The sequence below is a fragment of the Manis javanica genome, chromosome 8 (assembly GCF_040802235.1).
Source record: "Manis javanica isolate MJ-LG chromosome 8, MJ_LKY, whole genome shotgun sequence".
Classification (NCBI taxonomy): domain Eukaryota; kingdom Metazoa; phylum Chordata; class Mammalia; order Pholidota; family Manidae; genus Manis; species Manis javanica.
Genome location: NC_133163.1, coordinates 116,271,956 through 116,293,991, shown reverse-complemented (window position 1 = coordinate 116,293,991; position 22,036 = coordinate 116,271,956). Strand labels below are relative to the sequence as shown.

Here is a 22,036-nt window from a genome sequence, read left to right as displayed (position 1 = left end):
TAACAAGAACATGGAGGTCCCTCCAAACACATGAAACTAGAGTGGGTTAGAGCACCCATAAGCCTGAGGGATGCCATAAGCCTGAGGGGACCACGTTGCTACTGAGGGTTGGTCTATGAAAAGAAGAAAGGACAAAAATGGTAAGAAAAGAGAGACGAGAAGGGCCTGGCAGTCAATAGGGGTTGAAGAAAAAGAAAAAACATACTGTTATAAGGAGAATAAGATTTGACTAGAAAGATTAGATCACTCAGATTTCAAAAGGTTGAAGTCATATACTCACCGCTACTGCAATTCTTCCAAGAACATTCTCTGGAATCTTTCTATATACATCCAAAGATCCCCCTGGAGAGACAAACATGTCGTGTCACTGCAGTGAAACTACTAGATCAGTGCACTGGGCCCCCTCCTCTGTGCATTCATCATGAGAATGTATTTTTCTTTTTTTCCATTATGTATTGGATTTCTAGGGTAAAACTGTTTTTTAGTCCAATTTTATTTATGACATAATCATAATTCCAGAAGAAGCATAGCCAGATACCTCTATTTCATTCCCAACTGTATAATCACATATATGTAAAAACTGAAGAAAAGAAAACTAGGCACTGGCAGGCTAGGAATCTGTACTTTATGTAAACTTAAATACATACACAAAACCAAACATCAATAGGTCAATCACATTTAGGTATCTACCTTGTGTAACAATTTTTTCAAATGTAAACCCAGGACCCTATCTTTGAATCTTCACATCAACCAAACAATAGCTGGTAAATAAAAGCTCCAAATTATACATTAAAAACTAATAAAGTTACAACATTTTGCTATGCTGATGGACAGTGACTGTAAAGGGGTTTGTGGGGGGGGACCTGGTATAGGGGAGAGCCTAGTAAACATAATATTCTTCATGTAATTGTAGATTAATGATATCAAAAAAAAAAGCAGTTCCTGTGTGGTGATCTCCAATAAGTTCTTCACAATGGTATAAAGGGCATATCAAAGGGTGGGCAAAGGGTTTGTCTGTGTTTATACAGAGGATCAAAGCCTAATTTGGCTACCCAGAAAATGAATTAAGATATGATATGAAGAAGAACTTCCAACATCAACATTGTCTGGAAGAGTCATTCCAGAAGATGATGATCAAAAAACTTCAACAAAGATCCTGGCACTGTTACAGTTGTAGCTGCATTCATCCCACCGGTTCCTGGACTTGCAATTGGAATGAAGAAAGAGATATCTAAGCTGGCCTGTGCATACAGGAAAACAACAAATTTGACTGGATCTATACTGTTGGAACTCAACCAAGAATTAGGAGAAGTGCAAGTTGCAGCGCTCCAAAATCTTGCGACTATAGACTATCTACTGTTAAAAGAACATATGGGATGTGAACAGTTCCCAGGAATGTGTTGTTTTAATTTGTCTGATTTTTCTCAAAATATTAAAATTCACTTAGACAATATCCATCATATCATTGATAAGTTTTCACAAATGCCTAGGGTGCCTAACTGGTTTTCTTGGTTTCACTGGAGATGGCTGGTAATTGTAGGTCTGCTTTGGTTATGTAGTTGTATTCCTATTATGTTAATGTGTACATGCAATTTAATTAGTAGTTTAAAACCTATACATGCTTATGTTATACTACAAGAAGATATGTCAAAGAAATAATCAATCTTCCCATGTTTTCTTCCGTCTGCTACTTCTATAGCTTTTCTTCTTCCTTCCTAATTACAACCCTTAAGTAGAATTCATGCCTCATATCGAAATTACCGAGTATCATAATTCTTCCAAGTGGTAAAGATATCTCGAGACAAATGCTGGGCATAGAAGCCACAGGGCATAAATCTGCAAAGAAGTAAAAAGCTAACCTTTTCAAACAATATTGCTTCTCTCTCACTTACCAACCTTACATTTCCCTGTATGGCCCCGGAAGATGACTGGTTAGCCAGAGACGGGTAAGATTCCTCAAGGGAGGAACAACCTAAGACAGGCACACTCACAGGGGGGCCATCAGGTGAGAAATTGGGGATCAACAGAGGTGAGGCTTAGAACCTCACCCTCCCTGTTTTTAGAGAAATCTTCTGCATCCGTGGATGTCTTGCTGCCCTTGTCTGGCTTGGATTAATACTTAGTCTACAGGCACACACCTGATCATCTACATTTGCCCTCTTACAGCACTAAACTATGTTTTCTACCTTTATCTTGCATCTACCTACCACTTCAGCATTTTATTAAAAATAATAATAATAATAAAGGAGAAATGTGGGATTCACATATAAATCAAGTATAAAAATCAAACGAATAATCATATTTGACCTGATTGTTTATAGTTCATGATGCGTGATCAAACCAAAAGTTTCTGTGATGACTGCCTTTGCACTGTTCACCATATAACTTACTCACTATATAAGAACTTGTTTACCATGTAAAAACTTGTTCGTTATGCTTCAGAAGATTAGAGACTGTTGAGAATTAAGCTTGGGGTTGATTAATGATTGTGCATTGAGTCCCCTATATAGAATTTTATTGCTGTTAACAACCATATGATCAATAAATATGAGAGATGCCCTCTCAAAAAAAAAACTAATAAAGTAAAATAGCAATGTTAATATCTATCTAAATGAATATTACCCTGCAAATTAGGTACCAAGGCAAGCAATCAATCTATTTCAAAGATACTATCTTAATTCAAAATGCTTTTTGGGGATGGGGGGAAATTCTCTTTGATACCACCTTGAAAGCCACTTCATGGGGTAAAAAAAAAAACAAATAACCTCCTTAAGTCATAACATCTTTCACTAAAATTTACTCACTAACAGCCTTCACCTTTACCAAATTCAGCTTTTGGCAATTTCAAAAAATCAAAACCAACTGACCGTGAACATAATAAAGGCAGGGGCTATATTGTTTGTCTTTAATTTTCATCAACTCAGGAATTAGTACAACTAGCAGATAGTAGATACTCAATAAGTAACTGTCGGATAAATAAATAAATGAATTAAAACCACCATGCATTTCACCAGACAGGTATAGTTCCTCTAGAGGCAGTTCCCAAGAAAGCCAGGCAGACCATTTGGTGCAACAGTAACGTCACTGAAACAATTGCACAACTTTCCTAGGTAACTATTTTAAAAGAACCAATATTCATTTATTTGGAAGTAGAAATTTGGGTATACTTGTTAAATTTTTAATCTCATGCAAGTAAAATAAGAATTTCAGGAAGATATGCAAAGAACCACTACTTTATTTGTATTAATATGCTTATGTGAGAACTATTAAGCAATAGGCAATAAGCTCCCTTTGAGTCAAGTTAACATGACAGTCTTCCAGTTCTACAAAAATTAGCCAGGATATTGAAGAAATCATTTGTTTATTAGAGGAAAAAATTCATATTTAACCACTTTACTACTGGATGATTTATAAGTGCCTCGTAAGATATTAATGTGGTACAGTTACTCTTTTAAAATGCAGATGTTTTGCAAATATGAATATTTTTATGTGCCAAGTTTTCCTAAAGCTGAGTATCAGAGAAAAAATATTTTTCCCTGTAAAAGAAGTATTATACATGTGACATAAATATAAAGCTATTGGCGTTAGTATTCATCCTTTTTAAAGCAGAAAAATGATCACTTCTTCAGGTAACTTTGGCTTATAGCTTCCAGATTCTGATTAGAAGCTGGAAAACCACATTGTGACTAAGTGTTATGCTCTAGCTCTGGATACTACCAGAAAGATAATGAAAAAAAGATACTTCTGCGATGAGCTGAACCCTCCTTATTCACTAAAACAGCACTTTTATTGTCAAAACGATAAAAGCAAAAATATGGTAGAAAAAACGTTTCATGTTCTCATAGATCTTTCAGATGAACTGGCAACTAAAGGATGAACAATCCCAAGAAGCTCAAGCTTTACATGTTGGGATTTAGAATCCAGACAAAATGCAATTTATTGGGCAATTCCTCATGAAATGAGCAGCTTCAGTGGTTCAAAACCAGGCGGTACAAACTCATTCACATGTACTAGTAAGAAGTTCTAAGATTTATTTTTACAAAGGATATAAATCAGGGCTTAATTAGCTAAATGGACAACAGTCAACAAGCTAACTCAAAAAGGCAAAGATGTCATTACTACCATTATGGGTAAAACAAGCCAAAAAAGAATCCTGTTTTGAGGCAGTTCACTTGTTTTTATAAATAATCCACTTAATCTCAGTTATATGCCCCTCTCCTTTGCCACCCATATGGGTAAATCTTCACATAGCTGGCTTTGTGCTGTTACAGATTCATCCTGTCCTTGACAAAACTGTTACAGATAACTGTCTGAGGCAAAAAAATGATGTGGCAGATCCACTCAGAACCAAAGAGTTCCTATTAATCCTGTTGAGTTCTCTGTGTGCAATTCAATAATTCGTATCAGGCTAAAAATGGCAGAGGATTTTCAGTTTAATTTTTACTGAGTTTCACTATCATTTCTATCTTAGAGGCCTGTGCTCAGAAGGCATTTCTTAAGACTCATCAAATCATTAAATATTCATGCTGGAGGGACATTAAAGATTAGTCCAATGAGTTTATTTGACAGGTGGAGCACACTGAGTGCCAGAGAGGTGAGTGTTTCAGCCACAGCCATGAGTCAATTGATTATAGAGCTCAGGCAGGATTTGAGCCTCTAAACTTCAGAACTGCAAAGATCTAAGTGTTTTCCCCATAACATCTCATAGCTCGAGAATCATGTGTGAACTTTTTACACTTTAAAAAGTTGCACTGCGTCTTATTACTGTGACACATAGTCAGAGAGAGTAACCTTATCTGAGATGTTGGTATTCAAGGAATTGAGAAACTCATGTATCTGTAGCACAGTTGGTTTGAACATTTTGCTCATGATTCCAAGGGCACTGGTTTGCTCTCTGTGACCTGTCACTTCCCTGTGTTCTCTGTCCTCAGATCATCCTTAGCTAGTCATTCTGGTGCATGTCACTGTCCACCACGGGAACCAGGAGGAAGAGTGTTACTAGATTAGCAAAGAGTCCTTCTCAGCTGCCAAACAACTACGCGTTTCTGTTTGATGAATTAGGACTATCATCTTCATGTAACGAAACCAAAAGGACTCACTGGTAAGGTCTGTGCTTACAAAATACAGGGCTAAAACATAAAGCAGTATCTTGCATGAAGGATAAACAGAAATATATAACAAATGAATGAGAAGCAACATTATTGCCATATCTATTACGATATTTTACTTAAAATGACCATGATTATTATTAATACTAACAAAATTGAAATCTGGAGCCACAAGCAAAAATTTCAGTTAAGTCCCCTTAGCCTCTTCTATATTTGGGTGTTCTGAGTGATGTAGTTTGGTCCTAAAAAGAAGGCGTATCACATCACTCTTGTACGTGAATCCTTCCAATGGCGAGCCTGCTCCCACCTTGGCGCACTTACACTTGGTAATCCTTCTGCTTCCAAGATCTTCCCCATGACCGTCCCTGAGCTGGCTCATTGGCACTGAGGACTCTGCCTAAGAATGACACTCCATAAAAACAGCTATCCCTGACCACCCAATCTAGCAGCTCCTCTGTTTGTTATCATTTACCCTGCTTTATATTCTAACTAGATATATCCCTCTCTGAGAGTGTATTGTATGTTTCTTCCTGTTTCTCCTTCTAGAATTTAAGCCCCATAATGACAGGATTAAGACTTGTTCTCTGTTGTATTCCCAGGTTTAGAACACTGTAAGAAAGTGTGCAATAAGTATTTGGAAATAAATAACTAATATGAAATTAAAATAGATAATAAGAATCTACATTAAAGGAACAGTAGTAGGGTTGGGAGAAAGTTGTCAAGAAGTTTAACTGTAATGGGGAAGGGAAAGTAGGAATGATAGAGGGTGGTACATCGTTTTTGGTCTCTCTATTTTTTGGTACATTTTGCTCTATTACAGAGAGAGTGAAGGTCCTTATGGGAGAGAGTGACTGAGGGAGAAAACTCAATCAAGTGGATGCACATGTGGAGGGATTGCCCTTCATCAGCTCTTCAGGTGAAAGGTGTATTAGGTGGATGAACTGAGGTTAAGCTATAGGTGGAGAGCAAGGGATTGTGAGAGCTCATACTTGATGTCTATGCTATCTTTGATTAAGAAAGAAGTAGGTCAGAGCTGAGGGACGGCAATAAAATTTTAGAATAACTGATGTGAGAAATAACAGAGAAGATGGAAAGGGGAGAACAAAACTTAAGAAGTGGGAAATCTCACTGTTCTGGGACCAGTTAACAAAGAGTAAAGGTGTGCATAAAGTGAAGGCTCCTGTGGCCAGTATTCTCACCAGGCCCTGGTTGGCTGGCTCACTCTACATGTGGGCAATACGTTCTTGTTGACTCTATATAAAGAGTTCCGCCCACTGCTCTGGGTGACACGGTGGCATGGCTGCAGGAGAGCAGAGACTGGAGTGGAGGCAGAGCCAAGGATAGAGGCTGAGACGGCTGCAGGGGCAGAGAGGCCCAGAGGCAGAGACCGGCTTGCTGCATGCAGACTCCCTCGGAGTGGACGGCATTCTAGTGATTGACGCACCACCATGGGAATAAAGTTGGGTATCAACACTTTCACTCCAAGAATCTTCCATTGTCATTCCTCGGTCTCACTGAATTCATAGTGACCTCACCCGGGGCTGAAACACATTGGCAAGACAATACAGAAGCAGCCAAGTGGCGGCCAAAGAAGGATTTAGGCAGCTCAAGTCTAGAAGGTGAGGGGTCTCAAAAAAGAGAGCTAAATATAGGCTGTAAAATGAATATTTTAAGGTAAGGATTAAAAGTATTAAAAATATAACTAGAAGGTGACATCAGTAAAAATGGCATACTAAAGACCTCTGAAAATTCTCTTCTCCACAAAAGCAATGTAGAAACAGGCAAAAATTGTCAAAATCACTTTTTCAGAACTCTGGAAATTAGTCACAGGATTGCAGTAACCCAAAATTATTTATTCAAGACAATGTCTGAAACTTGTCAAGAACAGTAAGCTTTGTGACATTTTAAGTTGCCCTATTCCCACTCCCATCCTCCCCAGTTCCACTGCGCCTCTGGAAACCAGCAGCCTGCATTCCCGGTGGACACCAGAAGCCTGAGAGACACCCGGCAGGCGGGACTGAGCCAGTGCTCTCTCAAATCCACTTTCGTAGAAAAGTTTCATTTTTGACCTGTTTGGTGGTTCCTTGGAAGACCCCACTTGCAATGCTGTCTTTATTCAACCTGACTTGGAAGTTGCCTAGTACAAAAAAACCTTTTCCTTAGCAGCATTCACTGAAAACAGTTAGAGGCAATTGATTAACTTTGTGACTGACTGCAGCAGTGGATAATAGAGTAAAGAATAGGATAACCGAAAATACTGAAAAAGAAAAGCTGGAGAATACGATGTTCACAGAGGCTTTGAAAAGCTCTGACATGTTCTTGGGAGTCTAAAATACGTGCCTGTACAACACTGCATGCATGCTCAGGAAGGCCCCAAAGAGGCTTTAAGCAGCTACCTGGGCTGAATATAAGGCTCTGTACATGCAGGAAGCAAAGACCAAGGCAGTTATCAGCTGCCTGGCTGAGCTGCAAACACACAGTGCCCCTCAGCAAAGAATGGGAGACTTATTAGTTCCGGGTATGTAAGGAAATATCTGTCCAATTATGAGCTGACTAGTAAGCTAACTGACAGGAGGCTTCAGTGACTGTACACTGAAGACATGAACATTTCAAAATAGTTCAGGGAAGTCACCAAACAAGCATAAAACAATAACAAACCCTGGGGATGAGGGAGCATCTGATTTCCTAAGTTAACACATTAAATAATTTAAAATGTCCAGTTTTCAACAACAAAAAATGAGACAGGTAAAGAAACAATAAAGTTATGGACCATATACAGGAATAAAAGCCAATCAATAGAAATTGTCCCTTAAAAAGCTCAGATGTTAGACTCACTGAAAAAAAGCTTTAATTAGTTATTTTAAATACATCCATGTATTAAAGGAAACCATGAGCAAGGAACTAAGGCATCAGGATGATGTCTCTCCAAAGAAAGAATATCAATAAAGAGACAAATTATATATTATCTACCCACTGATACACACACACACACACACACACACACACACGCACACATACATTTTTATAAAGAAATTCTGGGGCTGCAAAGGACAACTGAAATGAAAAATTCACCAGCACATATTCGCATATTTGTGCAAGCAGAAGAATCAGGGAATGTGAAGAGAGTTTAATTGAGATTATCCAGTCTGACAAATAGAAGGAAAAGAGAACAAAGAAAAATGAACAGATTCTCAGAGACCTGTAAGACACTACCAAGCACACCAACACATGCATAATGGGAGAAGTAAAAGAGAGAAGGAAAGAGGCTGAAAGAATATTTGAAGAAATAATGGCCAAACATTTCCCAAATTTTATGAAACCATTAATCTACACATCCAAGAAGCTTAATAAACTTCAAGAAGAATAAATTCAAAGTAACCCACACCTAGACACATTATGAAATTGTCCACAAAGACCAAAGAAAATCTTGAAAGCAGCAAGAAAAGTGAGACATCTATTATAAGGAACTCTCAAAAAGATTAACTGTTGACTATTCATCAGAAACCATTAAGATTAGAGGGAACAGGATGGCATATCCAAACAGCTGACAGAAAAAGACTGTCCCCCAAAATTCTATATCCAGTAAAACTATCCTACAAAAAATGACGGAGAAATTAAGACATTTTCAAATGAACAAAAACTGAGGCACTAGATGACCTACCCTTCAAGAAATAAAAGAGTCCTTCAGATTGAAGTTACTAGAGAATAATTCAATTTCACATGAAGAAATAAAGAATATGGGTAAAACTTACAGAATAGGTAAATATAAAAGACAGGATAAATGCATTTTTTGTTTGTAATTCTTTCCCTCCTATCTGATTTAAAAAATAACTGCATAATGCAATAATAAATCTGTGTTGATGAGCACACAACATATAAGGATGTAACTTACATGACAATAACATCTCAAACTAAGGCATAGGAATGGAGCTATACAGGAAAACAATTTTTGTACACTATTGAAAAGAAGTTGGTATTAATCTGAACTAAGCTGTCCCAAATTAAGATGTTAATTGTAATCTCTAGGAAAACCAAGAATATAACTCAAAAAACATTGTAAAAGAAACCATAGAGAATTTAAACAGTAGATCAGAAAATATCTATCATAAAAGAAAGCAGTAATGGAGCAATAGGAGGACATAAAAGACATAATACTTATAGAAAGCAAGTATTAAATTAGCAAATATAAATCCTACCTTGTTAGTAATTACATTAAATATACATGAATTAAAGACTCTAATTAAAAGAAATGGGCAGAGTGGATTAAAAAATGACTCAACTATAGGTTCTTTACAAAAGATGCACTTCAGATTTGAAGACTCAAAAAGGCTGAAAGTAAACAATGGGAAAAATGTAACAAGCATATAGTAATCAACAGGAAGCTGGAATGACTCTACTAATGTCAGAGACAACAGACTTTTAGACCAATATTGGGACTGTAGAAAAACACATTTTATAGTGATAAAAGAGTCAATCCATCAAGAAGATGTAGCAATCATAAACCGATATGCACCTAACATCAGAATGGACAAGTTTCTAGAAAGCCACAAACTATTAAAACTGACTCAAGAAGAAACAGAAATTCTGAATAAACCTATAACCATCTAAAATTAGTAAAGATATTGGTAAGCAAAAAACTACTCACAAACATTATTCACCTTAAAAAGGAAGATAATTCTGACACGCGCTACAACATGGATGAACCCTGAGGACATATCATGCAAAGTGAAAATGCCAGTGCTCAAACGAGAAATACTATTAATTCAACTTAAATGAGGTATCTAGAATATTCCAATTCATACAGATAGAAAGACAAATGTTGGTTGCCCAGGTTTGGGGATAGGAGACAATGGGAAGTAATTGTTGAATGGGTATAGAGTTTCAGTTTTGCAAGACAAAAAAGAGTATTGGATACAGATAGTGGTGGTGGTTGCACAGCAATGTGAATGTACTTAATGCTGATGAGCTGTACACTTAAAAAGGGTTAATATGGAAAGTTATATATGTATAATACCACAGTTAAAAAAAACTGTTGAGAAAGATGGTTTTATGTACACAGTCCTTCAAACACTGCTTGGCCACTTAAGAATGAACCTTGGGCCTGAAATATTTATTTACCAAGAGATAAAGAACCCACATAGGCTGTGCTGGGCTTATCTCCTTGCTCTGGAATATCTTTCCCTGCTTCAGGCTCAGTGTTTAAGCATATGAGTCAGTGGTCCTCAGATATGCTCCCAGCTTTCAGCATTTCTGTCTCCAAGGAGGATCCTATTGCTGCAGTGTAAGAGGTGTATGTGCAGCCCAACTGACCTGCATAGGCTTCCATGAAGGACCTGCTGCTGGCCAGGGAACTGACACCCATCACTAAAGCTGGTCTGGCTTGGTCTCCTTTTTTATGTGACTCAAGTATTGTTCAATCCAGTGCTTTACTGCATTGTGTTTTCCTTGGCAACTGTGATAGAAAGATGCAGTGGGCAGAAGTGCTTGGACTTCTGATGGGAGGCAAGATGGCACTTGATCATGAAAACTCCTCACAAAGAAAATCCTAGGAACAGGTGTCTTCAATGGTGAATTCTACCAAATGTTTCAAGAAAAATTAATATCAATCTTTCACAAACTCTTCCAAAAGGTGAAAGAGGAGGGAACACTTTCCAACTCATTCTTTGAGGGCACAGTTATTCTGATACCAAAGCCAGACAATGACATTACAAGAAAAGAAAACTATATTACTTTATCCGGCAAGACTATCATTTAAATTTGAAGGAGGGATTAAACAATTTCCAGAAAAGCAAAAGCTGAGAGAATTTACCTCCCACAAACCATCTCTACAATCTATTTTGGAGGGACTGCTATAGATGGACGTATTCCTAAGGATTAATAGCTGTGACCAGAGGTAATAAGACCACGGTAAAGAAAGTAGAACAGCTTATTACTAAGCAAATGCAAAATTAAATTAACTATCCCCAAAGTCAATCAAGGGATAGACAATGAGTACAGAGTATAATACCTAATATATAAAGAATGGAGGAGGAAGAAAAGGAGGAGAAAAAGAAAATAACCTTTGGATTACGTTTGTATTAGCATATCAAGTGAGTTAATTTAGACTATTAGATAGTAAGGAAGTTAACCTTGAACCTTTGGTAACCACGAATCTAAAGTCTACAATGGCAATAAGTACATGCCTATCGATAATCACCCTAAATGGAAATGGATTGAATGCACCAATCAAAAGACATAGAAAAGACATAGAGTCACTGAATGGATAATAAAACAAGACCCATCTATATGCTGCCTACAAGAGACTCACTTTAAACCCAAAGACACAGACAGACTAAAAGTGAAGGGATGGAAAAAGACATTTCATGCAACTAATAGAGAGAAAAAAGCAGGAGTTGCAGTACTAGTATCAGACAAAATAGACTTCAAAACAAAGAAAGTCAGAAGAGATGAAGAAGGACATTACATAATAATAAAGGGGTCAATCCAACAAGAAGATATAACCATTATAAATACTATGCTCCCAACACAGGAGCACCTACATATGTGAAACAAATACTAACTGAATTAAAAGGGAAATAGAATGCAGTGCATTCATTCTAGGAGACTTCAACACTCCACTCATTCTGAAGGACAGATCAACCAGACAGAAAATAAGCAAAGACACAGAAGCACTGAACAACACATTAGAACAGATGGACCTAACAGACATCTACAGAACTCTACACCCAAAAGCATCAGAATACATATTCTTCTCAAGTGCCCATGGAACATTTTCAAGAACAGATCACATACTAGGCCACAAAAAGAGCTTTAGTAAATTCAAAGAGATTGAAATTATACCAACCAGTTTCTCAGACCACAAAGGTATGAAACTAGAAATAAATTACCAAAGAACATGAAAAATCCCACAAACACATGGAGGCTTCACAACATGCTTCTAAATAACCAATGGATCAATGACCAAATAAAAACAGAGATCAAGCAATATATGGAGACAAATAACAACAATAATTCAACACCTCAAAATCTGTGGGGCACAGCGAACACTGTGCTAAGAGAAAAGTATATTGCAATACAGGCCTACCTCAGGAAAGAAGAACAATGCCAATATAAGGAGTCTAAACTCAAAATTAATGAAAAAGAACAAATGAGGCCCAAACTCAGTAAAAAGAGGGACATAATAAAGATTAGAGCAGAAATAAATAAAATTGAGAAGAATAAAACAATAGAAAGAATCAATGAAAGCAAGAGCTGGTTTTTTGAGAAAATAAACAAAATAGATAAATCCCTAGCCAGACTTAATCAAGAAAAAAACAGTCTACATACATAAACAGAATCAGAAATGAGAAAGGAAAAATCATTACAGACACCACAGAAATACAAAGAATTATTAGAGAATACTATGAAAAATTATATGCTAACAAACTGGATAACCTAGAAGAAATGGACGACTTTGTACAAAAACACAATCTTCCAAGGCTGACCAAGGAGGAAACAGAAAATCTGAACAGACCAATTATCAGCAATGAAAGTGAATCGGTAATCAAAAACTACCTAAAAACAAAACTCCTGGACCAGACAGATTCACCAATGAATTTTATCAAACATTTAGTGAAGACCTAATGCCCATCCTCCTTAAAGTTTTCTAAAGAGTAGAAGAAGAGGGAATACTTCCAAACTCATTCTATAAGGACAGCATCACTCTAATACCAAAACCAGGCAAAGACACCACAAAAAAAGAAAATTACAGACCAATATCCCTGATCAACATAGATGCAAAAATACTCAACAAAATATTAGCAAACCGAACTCAAAAATACATCAAAAAGATCATCCATCACGATCAAGTAGGATTTATTCCAGGGATGCAAGGATGGTACAACATCCAAAAATCCATCAACATCATCCACCACATCAACAAAAAGAAGGACAAAAACCACATGATCATCCCCATAGATGCTGAAAAAGCATTCGACAAAATTCAACATCCATTCATGATAAAAACTCTCAACAAAATGGGTATAGAGGGCAAGTATTTCAACATAATAAAGGCCATGTAAGACAAACTCACAGCCAACATTATACCTAACAGTGAGAAGCTGAAAGCTTTTCCTTTAAGATCAGGAACAAGACAAGGATGCCCACTTTCCCCACTTTTATTCAACATAGTACTGGAGGTCCTAGCCACGGCAATCAGACAACACAAAGAAATAAAAGGCATCCAGATTGGCAAGAAAGAAGTTAAACTGTCCCTGTTTGCAGATGACATGATATTGTACATAGAAAACCCTAAAGAATCCACTCCAAAACTACTAGATCTAATATCTGAATTCAGCAAAGTTGCAGGATACAAAATTAATACACAGAAATCTGTGACATTCCTATACACTAACAATGAACCAGCAGAGAGAGAAATCAGGAAAACAATTCCATTCACAGCTGCATCAAAAAGAATAAAATACCTAGGAATAAACCTAACCAAGGAAGTGAAAGACCTATACTCTGAAAACTACAAGACACTTATGAGAGAAATTAAAGAAGATACCAATAAATGGAAACACACCCCATGCTAATGGATAGGAAGAATTAATATGGTCAAAATGGCCATCCTGCCTAAAGCAATCTATAGATTCAATGCAGTTCCTATCAAAATGCAAATAGCATTCTTCAACAAAGTAGAGAAAATCGTCCTAAAATTCATATGGAACCACAAAAGATCTCGAATAGCCAAAGCAATCCTGAGAAGGAAGAATAAAGCTGGGGGGATTATGCTCCCCAAGTTCAAGCTCTACTACAAAGACACAGTAATCAAGACAATTTGGTACTGGCATAAGAACAGACCCATAGACCAATGGAACAGACTAGAGAGCCCTGACATAAACCCAACCATATATGGTCAATTAATATATGATAAAGGAGCCATGACAGCCTCTTCAACAGTTGGTGTTGGCAAAACTGTACAGCTACATGCAAGAGAGTGAAACTGGATTATTGTTTAACCCCAATAACAAAAGTAAACTTGAAATGGATCAAAGACTTGAATGTAGGTCATGAAACCATACAACTCTAGGAGACAACATAAGCAAACATCTCCTGAATATAAGCATGAGCAACTTCTTCCTGAATGCATCTCCTTGAGCAAGGGAAACAAAGCAAAAATGAACTCATGGGACTACATCAAATTAAAAAGTTTCTGTACGGCAAAGGACAGCATCAACAGAACAAAAAGTCATCCTACAGTATGGGAGAATATATTTGTAAATGACCTATCTGACAAGGGGTTAACATCCAAAATATATTAAGAACTTACACACCTCAACACCCAAAAGGCAAATAACAAATGGGCAGAGGATATGAAGAGACAGTTCTTCAAAGAAGAAATTCAGATTACCAACAGACATATGAAAAGATGCTCCACATCACTAATCATCAGGGAAATGCAAATTTAAAAAAAACCACAATGAGATATCACCTCACACCAGTAAGGATGGCCAGCACTGTAAAGACTAAGAGCAACAAATGCTGGCGAGGATGTGAAGAAAGGGGAACCCTCCTACACTGCTGGTGGGAATGTAAGCTTGTTCAACCATTGTGGAAAGCAGTATAGAGGTTTGTCAAAAAACTAAAAATAGAAATACCATTTGATCTGAGAATCCCACTCCTTGGAATTTACCCAAAGAACACAACTTCTCAGATTGAAAAAGACATATGCACCCCTATGTTTATTGCAGCACTTTTTACAATAGCCAAGATATGGAAGCAACCTAAGTGTACATCAGTAGATGAATGGATAAAGAAGATGTGGTACATACACAATGGAATATTATTCAGCCATAAGAAAAGAAACAAATCCCACCATTTGCAACAACATGGATGGAGCTGGAGGACATTATGCTCAGTGAAATAAGCCAGGCAGGGAAAGACAAATGCCAAATGATTTCCCTCATTTGTGGAGTATAACAATGAAGCAAAACTGAAGGAACAAAATGGCAGCAGACTCAGAGACTTCTTAAGAATGAACTAATGGTTACCAAAGGGGAGGGGTGTGGGAGGGAGGGTGGGGAGGGAGGGAGAAGGGAACTGAGGGGTATTATGTTTAGTACACATGGTGTGGGGGATCACGGGGAGAACAGTGTAGCACAGAGAAGGCACATAGTGAATCTGTGGCATCTTGCTGCACTGATGGACAGTGACTGCATTGGGGTATGAGTGGGGACTTGATAATATGGGTAAATGTAGTAACCACATTGTTTTTTCATGTGAAACCTTCATAAGAGTGTATATCAATCATACCTTAATAAAAAATAAAAAATAAAAAAACTATAGACCAATATGTATTAAGAACATGGATGCAAAAATGTTCAACAAAATACTAGCAAACTGAATCTAGCGACATATAAAAAGGATTATATATCACCACCAAGTGGAATTATCCCAGGAATACAAGATTTGTTCAACATACAAAAATCAATTAATGCAATACATCATATTATGGAGGACAAAATACACATGATCCTTTCAAAAGAAACAGAGAAAATATGTGACAAGATCTAATGCTGTTTCACGACAAAAATACTCAACAAATTTGGAAGAGAAAGGAACTTCTATAACCTGATAAAGGACATTTTCAAAAACCTGCAGCTATATTAAACTTAATGGTGAAAGACTGAGAGCTTTCCTTCTAAGATTAGAGCAAAAGGAAAATGTCTGCTCACCACTTCTATTCAACACTGGACTGAAGGTTCTAGTGATGGTATTTAAGCAAGAAAAAGAAATATAAGGCATCCAGATTGGAAAGTAAGAAGTAAAACTTCTTGCAGATGATATGATCTCTAACATAGAAAACCCTAAGGCATGTACAAAAACCTATTAGAGTTAAGAAATGAGCTTATTAGCAAGGTAGTAGCATACAAAATTAGTACATGAAAATCATTTATATTTCCATATACTAGCAATGAATAATCAAAAAATAGAAATTGAGTTCAATTTACAACAGCACCAAAAAAGTAAAATACTTAGGAATGAATTTAACAAAAGAATTGCAAAACTTGAATTCTGAAAACTATATCACTGAAAAAAATTAAAGAGGAACTAAATAATTGGAAAGACATCCTGTTTTCATGAAGTAGACTTACTATTGTTACAATGGCAGTATTCCCTAAATGGATCTACAAATCCAATGCAATCTGTACCAAAATCCCAGTTGTTTTTTGCAGAAATTGACAAACTGATTCTAAAATTCATACGGAAATGCAAGGAATCCAGAACGTCCAAAACAATCTTGAAAAAGAATAAAGTTTGAGTAATCACACTTGTCAATTTCAAAACTTAGTATAAAGCTACAATCATCTAGAATAATTAAGTAAAAGTAAGCAAGTACAGTATGGTACTGCCACAAGAAGAGACATAGAACTAAGAGTCCTGAATTATATTTGATGGTCCTTTTTGACAAAAGTCCCAAGGAAATGCATTGGAAAAGAATAATATCTTTAACAAATGGTGCTGGGACAACTGGATAACCACTTGCAAAAGAATGAATCTGGACTCTCTCTAACACCATATACAAAAATTAACTCAAAATGGAGCAAAGATTTAAATGTAAGGCTGAAAATTATAAAACTCTTAGAAGGAAATAGGTGTAAATTTTCATGACTGTGGATTAAACAATAGTTTCTTAATTATGACATCTAAAGCAAAAGCAGCCAAAGAAAAAATAGATGAATTGGGCTTCATCAAATTTAAAAACTTTGGTGCTTTAAAGGACACTATCAGGAAAGTGAAAAGATAGCCCACAGAATGAGAGAAAATATTTGCAAATTCTACATCTGGTGGAACCTAGGATACAGAATATATAAAAAAAAACTCAACCTAACAACATACAAATAACCCATGTAAAAAATAGACAGAATAACTTTAATACACATTTCTCCAAAGAAGATATAAAAATGGCCAATAAGCAGATGAAAAGATGGTCAACATCATTATCATTAGGAGATCTAAATCAAAACTGAAATGAGAACCACTTCATACCCACCAGACTATGATAAAAAAGACACAGTAACAAGTGTTGGCAAAGATGTGTAAAAACTGAAACTCTCATACATTGTAGCTATGAATGAAAACTGGTATAAAATGGAATGGAACAATTCAGCAGGTCCTCAAAAAGGTTAAATACAGAATTATCATGTGACCCAGCTATCTCACTCCTAGATATATATTCAGAGAACTGAAAAACACATCCACAAAAATAATTTGTATGCAAACATAGAGCAGTATCATTCATAATAGCCCCAAAGTAGAAACATCTCAAATGTCCATCAACTGATGAAAGAGTAAAATGTGTAATATCTATACAATTGGTAATTAGTCATAAGAAGGAATGAAGTACTAATACAATCCACAATATGGATGAACATTGAGAAGATTATACTAAGTGAAAGAAGCTAGACGGAGTGACCATATATGATTCCATTTGTAAGCAGTATCCCAAATAGTGAAGTCCACAGACACAGAAAGTGGATCAGCGGTTGTTAGGGGGAAGATCAAGCAGAGAGTGACTTCTAACGGGCACAGAGTTTGTGAGGTGATAAAAATGTTTTACAATTAGTGGTAGTGGTTGCACAACTTTGCGAATATATGAAAAAATACTGAATTGTACACATTGAAAGGGTGAATATTATGAATATGCCATCTCAATAAATAAAATTTTTAATGTAACTAAAAAATTGAGGATGTCAAAAAAGAATGATGAAAAGTCATAAAATAATATGTATTGGCTCTATGAACCCACTTTTACTAGTCTCCTTGAATAGTAATTGTCATACTACCCATATGGTTTTAAGACTTTTAATTCTTGACATCTACTATAACTAATTAAAACCATATTATAACACACTATTATAGTATATCAAGGTACAAATGTTGTTTTATTAAAAAGTCTTCTGGGGCAGAGCTTTAGTCATTTTCGAAGTATCCCCAAAATGAGTATGTGTATAAAAAAAATGTTGAGTTTAAATGGCTAGACATTGGAAAACATGAATATGTAAAATAGGTAAATTTCAATGATGACAAAATTTCACTGATAGGGTACCAAGAAATATGCATTTGCCATAATACTCAGATCGAGAAAGAGTGACCAAAATAGAAATGAATGAAAAGGAAAGGGCTAGAGTCAAAGAAAACTAAACACATCTTGGCTAAACAGCTGTGTTGAAAAACAACTTTTTATCTTGCAATTAAGAACTGATTTCTTTCTAAAAGACACAGGACACTGGGTTAATAGATTCGTTTAAAAGAAAATCTGTTTTGGCTATTGAAACATTAAAAGAACAGAACATCTGTTTTGCAAGTAAAGACAGACTGTTTGGAAGAATAAAATATCAAACCACCGATTAGACTAGCACTTAATCTGTTCTATTTAAATTTTCAATAAAAGTAAATGAAATTACATTCTTGAAATTATAGCTCAGCCAGCAAATATTTAACACCAGGAACCCCTAACACTAAGATGATAGAATATAAAAGAGGTAATTATTAGTGTATTTTAATTATTTTTAGTTCTACTTGACATCTATATCAGAACCAGGTTTTAAAGCACTCTTATCAAATCATTTTAAAGTACAAAAGGGAAAACTCACCATCCATGAATTCTGTACATATTGAAATCCTGTTTTCTACAAAAAATGCACCATAAAACCCTATGATATATGATGAATCACACTGTAACAAAAAAAGGACAAAAATAGTCAAAAAACCTGCAAGCCAATACCATTGGGATACTTTATAAGGAGAAATGACTGAGAAAAAATTACCTTGTAAAGAATTTCCAATTCAGACATAATTTGCTTCTGAAGTTCCAGTGTGATATCTAGTAGTATGACCTAAATATAGAAAAGAAACATTCACACATTATTTGCCTTAAAATTAGATATAGCTATACTTACTATGCAATATAAAAATTAAATAAGGTTTCTTCTTTTAATTCCCCCTTTCTCCTCTCGAAACTTCCCCCCAGTCATACAAACTGTATCCACATCTGTCTAACCCTTTGTATTGGGGGAGGTGGTACAGAAGTGATTGATGGGACCAAGAAAAAACCAGGTCTCAAAGGTCAGTATTAATGGCTTTAAAAGTCAGTTAAGTTATAACACCCTTAATTTATACCCCCTATTTTGGCCACACTGGTTATTTTCAGAAGAGGAAGACAGGAGTGACCCTGAAACCATTAAAAAAGAATTGTCTTGTAATTCAAGACGCTAGGCGATAAAAGCAGAGAGGTTGATGAGTAAAAATGACATTCAAAGTAGGATTTTTAGCTATGAGAGAAGGAAGGGGTTTTAAAAACATGTCTTTCATGCTCTTCCATTTGGGTAATATTTCTTTGCTAATACTGTTACAAAATGTTGGAGCTTGAATGAACTTCAGAAATTATTTCACCTAATTCCCTCCTTTTAGAGGAGAACACCACGGTTCTGAGAAGCCATGCAGCCTGGTATGTCAGGCGTCCCCTGGACTCCCAGGAACATACATTTTCAAGATGTCCTGATGGTTTATGGTTTTCCTTCAAATAGCAACCACTGAGTCAGATTCCTAACATAGTAATGTAAAATAGTTTATTTATAAACATAACCTAGAATAAACTCTATTTCAAGCACTTATTTTTTAAGAAAGATCATCAAGTGTTCAAATTTTGCTCAGCATTTCAGTGAAGCCATTTCAAGGTAAATTGTTTTTACTTTAAAAAGAGTGATAAGGATAAAATAGTTGGAAGACAGTTTTGAAGATTTGTGGCAGAGTTTCTGATGCTAGACATTTCTAGATAAAAATTTAACATTCAGGATTACCTTGACAGTGTAATCATACTCCCCCCAATAATGAACTACATTTCGTATTACAACTAAAGAATATATATAATTATACTGAAGAAAAAAGATACAAATTATGAACTGCAAACTGCTGACCAAGCAAGGAAAGAAGAGAACAATTCTAAAACACACATTTTATAGCACTGACATTCATTTGGGGAAGGGGAAAGTGAGGAAAAAAGGCACAGCCAGTTTCTAGCAAAAGTTTACTTTAGGGTTATTTATAAAAGCTCTCACTAAACAAGATTGCAAGTGTAATACTGCCAAGAAACATTCAGATATTTCTTCCACTCAGCAGTCATTTGGCAACAATATTCACTTACATTTTTGTTCCTGTATAAAACTTAGCAACAAAATTAATTCATCTGGTGGAATTTCAATTATATGTCATAAAATATTAGAGCTATTCACACCACTATGTCAAATACAGGGAATCTCTCACCCTAAAAAACTTTGCTAAAGGGAATGAAGTTATTATTTACCTTAAAGCAGTGGTTCTCGACACCCCCTGGCTTCCCATTATGATTACCTTTATATAAAGGTACTTGCGTGTAATACATAGGAGCATTTACACAAACCTTGATGCACAGACCTTTATCCCAGAATAACGGAAACAGAATCACTGGGATTGGGCCCATATTTTCTCATCTTTTTGAAACCCCGCAGATGATTTCTAACCCACAGTAAGGTTAAGAACCACTTATTTAAGGTTTCAAAAATGCCATTTATCAGTGCTTAGTATGACTACTGACACATACTGCATCTCTAAGCCCCTGATCTAGAAATGACATGATTCCACATGGCTAGCAGACACCTTGCAATTAACACCAAATTACTGGCAGTAAATATATCATGCCCTGTATCATGAACTTTAATTGGTCCGTGGCCTAGCATAAAGAAACAAAAACAAAAACAAAAAAAACTCGTCCGTGACATTCAAAGGATTCTTCCACAATCTAGCTCCAACTTGTTACTCTAACTCCTTCTCCCACTACACCCCACCACAAACCCAATTCTCACGTGAAACCAGATTTTTGCCTGTCTCTACACGTCCTGTGCTCTCCCCCACTTCCAGCCTCTGCTCCTGTTATTCCCTCTGACTGGGGCGTGCTTCCGCACTCTGCCCCAGTCACTAATCACAAAACCTTTTCTATCTTTTAGACCCAGCTTGAATGTGCTACCATGTCCATGAAGCCAGCCCCAGAGCCCTCCATCAGCATTTAGTTCTGTCCCTTAACATTTCTCCTTATCACATTCACCTTAGCATTCATGCCTCATATCCAAAAAAGAACCCAGAAGCCTAAAGAATAAGTTAGAAGCCTCTCAAGGGCAAACACTGAGTCCTGTGCATCTTTCTCCCACCCACTTCCCCTGCACCCAGTACAGAGTCTTACTCAGAGTGGTACTGGTTAAATGATGTGGGATTTAAGTAAGGTGTTTCTTACAACCATAGTTCTCTAAATAAGAAGCTGTTTCTGGATGGGAAGGAAGAAAATTACTTGATTTCTAAAATGGAATTTAAAACCAAAGACATAAATGCCAAAATAGAAGTGCCACACTGACCTAAAATGCAGCAAATAATACCATATTTGTGGAGCCAATCCATTGCATTCTAACAGGTCTTCATCATTCTTGGTATTTGCTATAGTCCAGAATACTGGCCATTGCTATAATGGTGCAAAAGTGAATATAGTAATTTCTGGGGCCTTGAGAGGGAAAGTAAAATCCACCTTAAAATAAGTATACTGAAATGCTCTTCTATTTTCTGGGAGACTTGGTGCTCAAGGTGGAAGGTTAATTCTCCTTCCCCTGGGCATTCCTGTGAGAGAGCTTTTAAGCTGCTAAACTTAAGTCCAATTCCTTATGTGAAAGCAATGGAAAAGAGCATGGCAAAAACGAATTTTCTTTCTGAGGTACAAGGAAAGTATCGACTCCCGAGTCTTCACTATTATTTTCTTTTCTCCTTAGGAAGGGTTAAGTTTTACATACTGGAGAGAACTTGAACATGAAGCATTTCATGGAGAAAGGGTTAAGTGAGAAACTAAAATACCCGAGTGTGTTTCC

General features: G+C 36.3%; 1 protein-coding gene across 14 annotated transcripts in view; it reads right to left on the bottom strand.

Moving 5' to 3' along the window:
• The window catches only part of MAP2K5 (mitogen-activated protein kinase kinase 5), a 248,612-nt gene that overhangs the window by 141,068 nt on the left and 85,508 nt on the right, over positions 1–22,036 (bottom strand). For all 14 annotated transcript variants that reach the window (XM_073212061.1, XM_073212064.1, XM_073212062.1 and 11 more), the window contains exons 10-12: positions 18,920–18,988; positions 18,746–18,827; positions 281–342 (exon numbers count right to left, since the gene is read on the bottom strand). In XM_073212061.1, the coding sequence (XP_073068162.1) occupies positions 281–342; positions 18,746–18,827; positions 18,920–18,988 (213 nt within the window). The remainder of the gene's footprint in view (positions 1–280; positions 343–18,745; positions 18,828–18,919; positions 18,989–22,036) is intronic.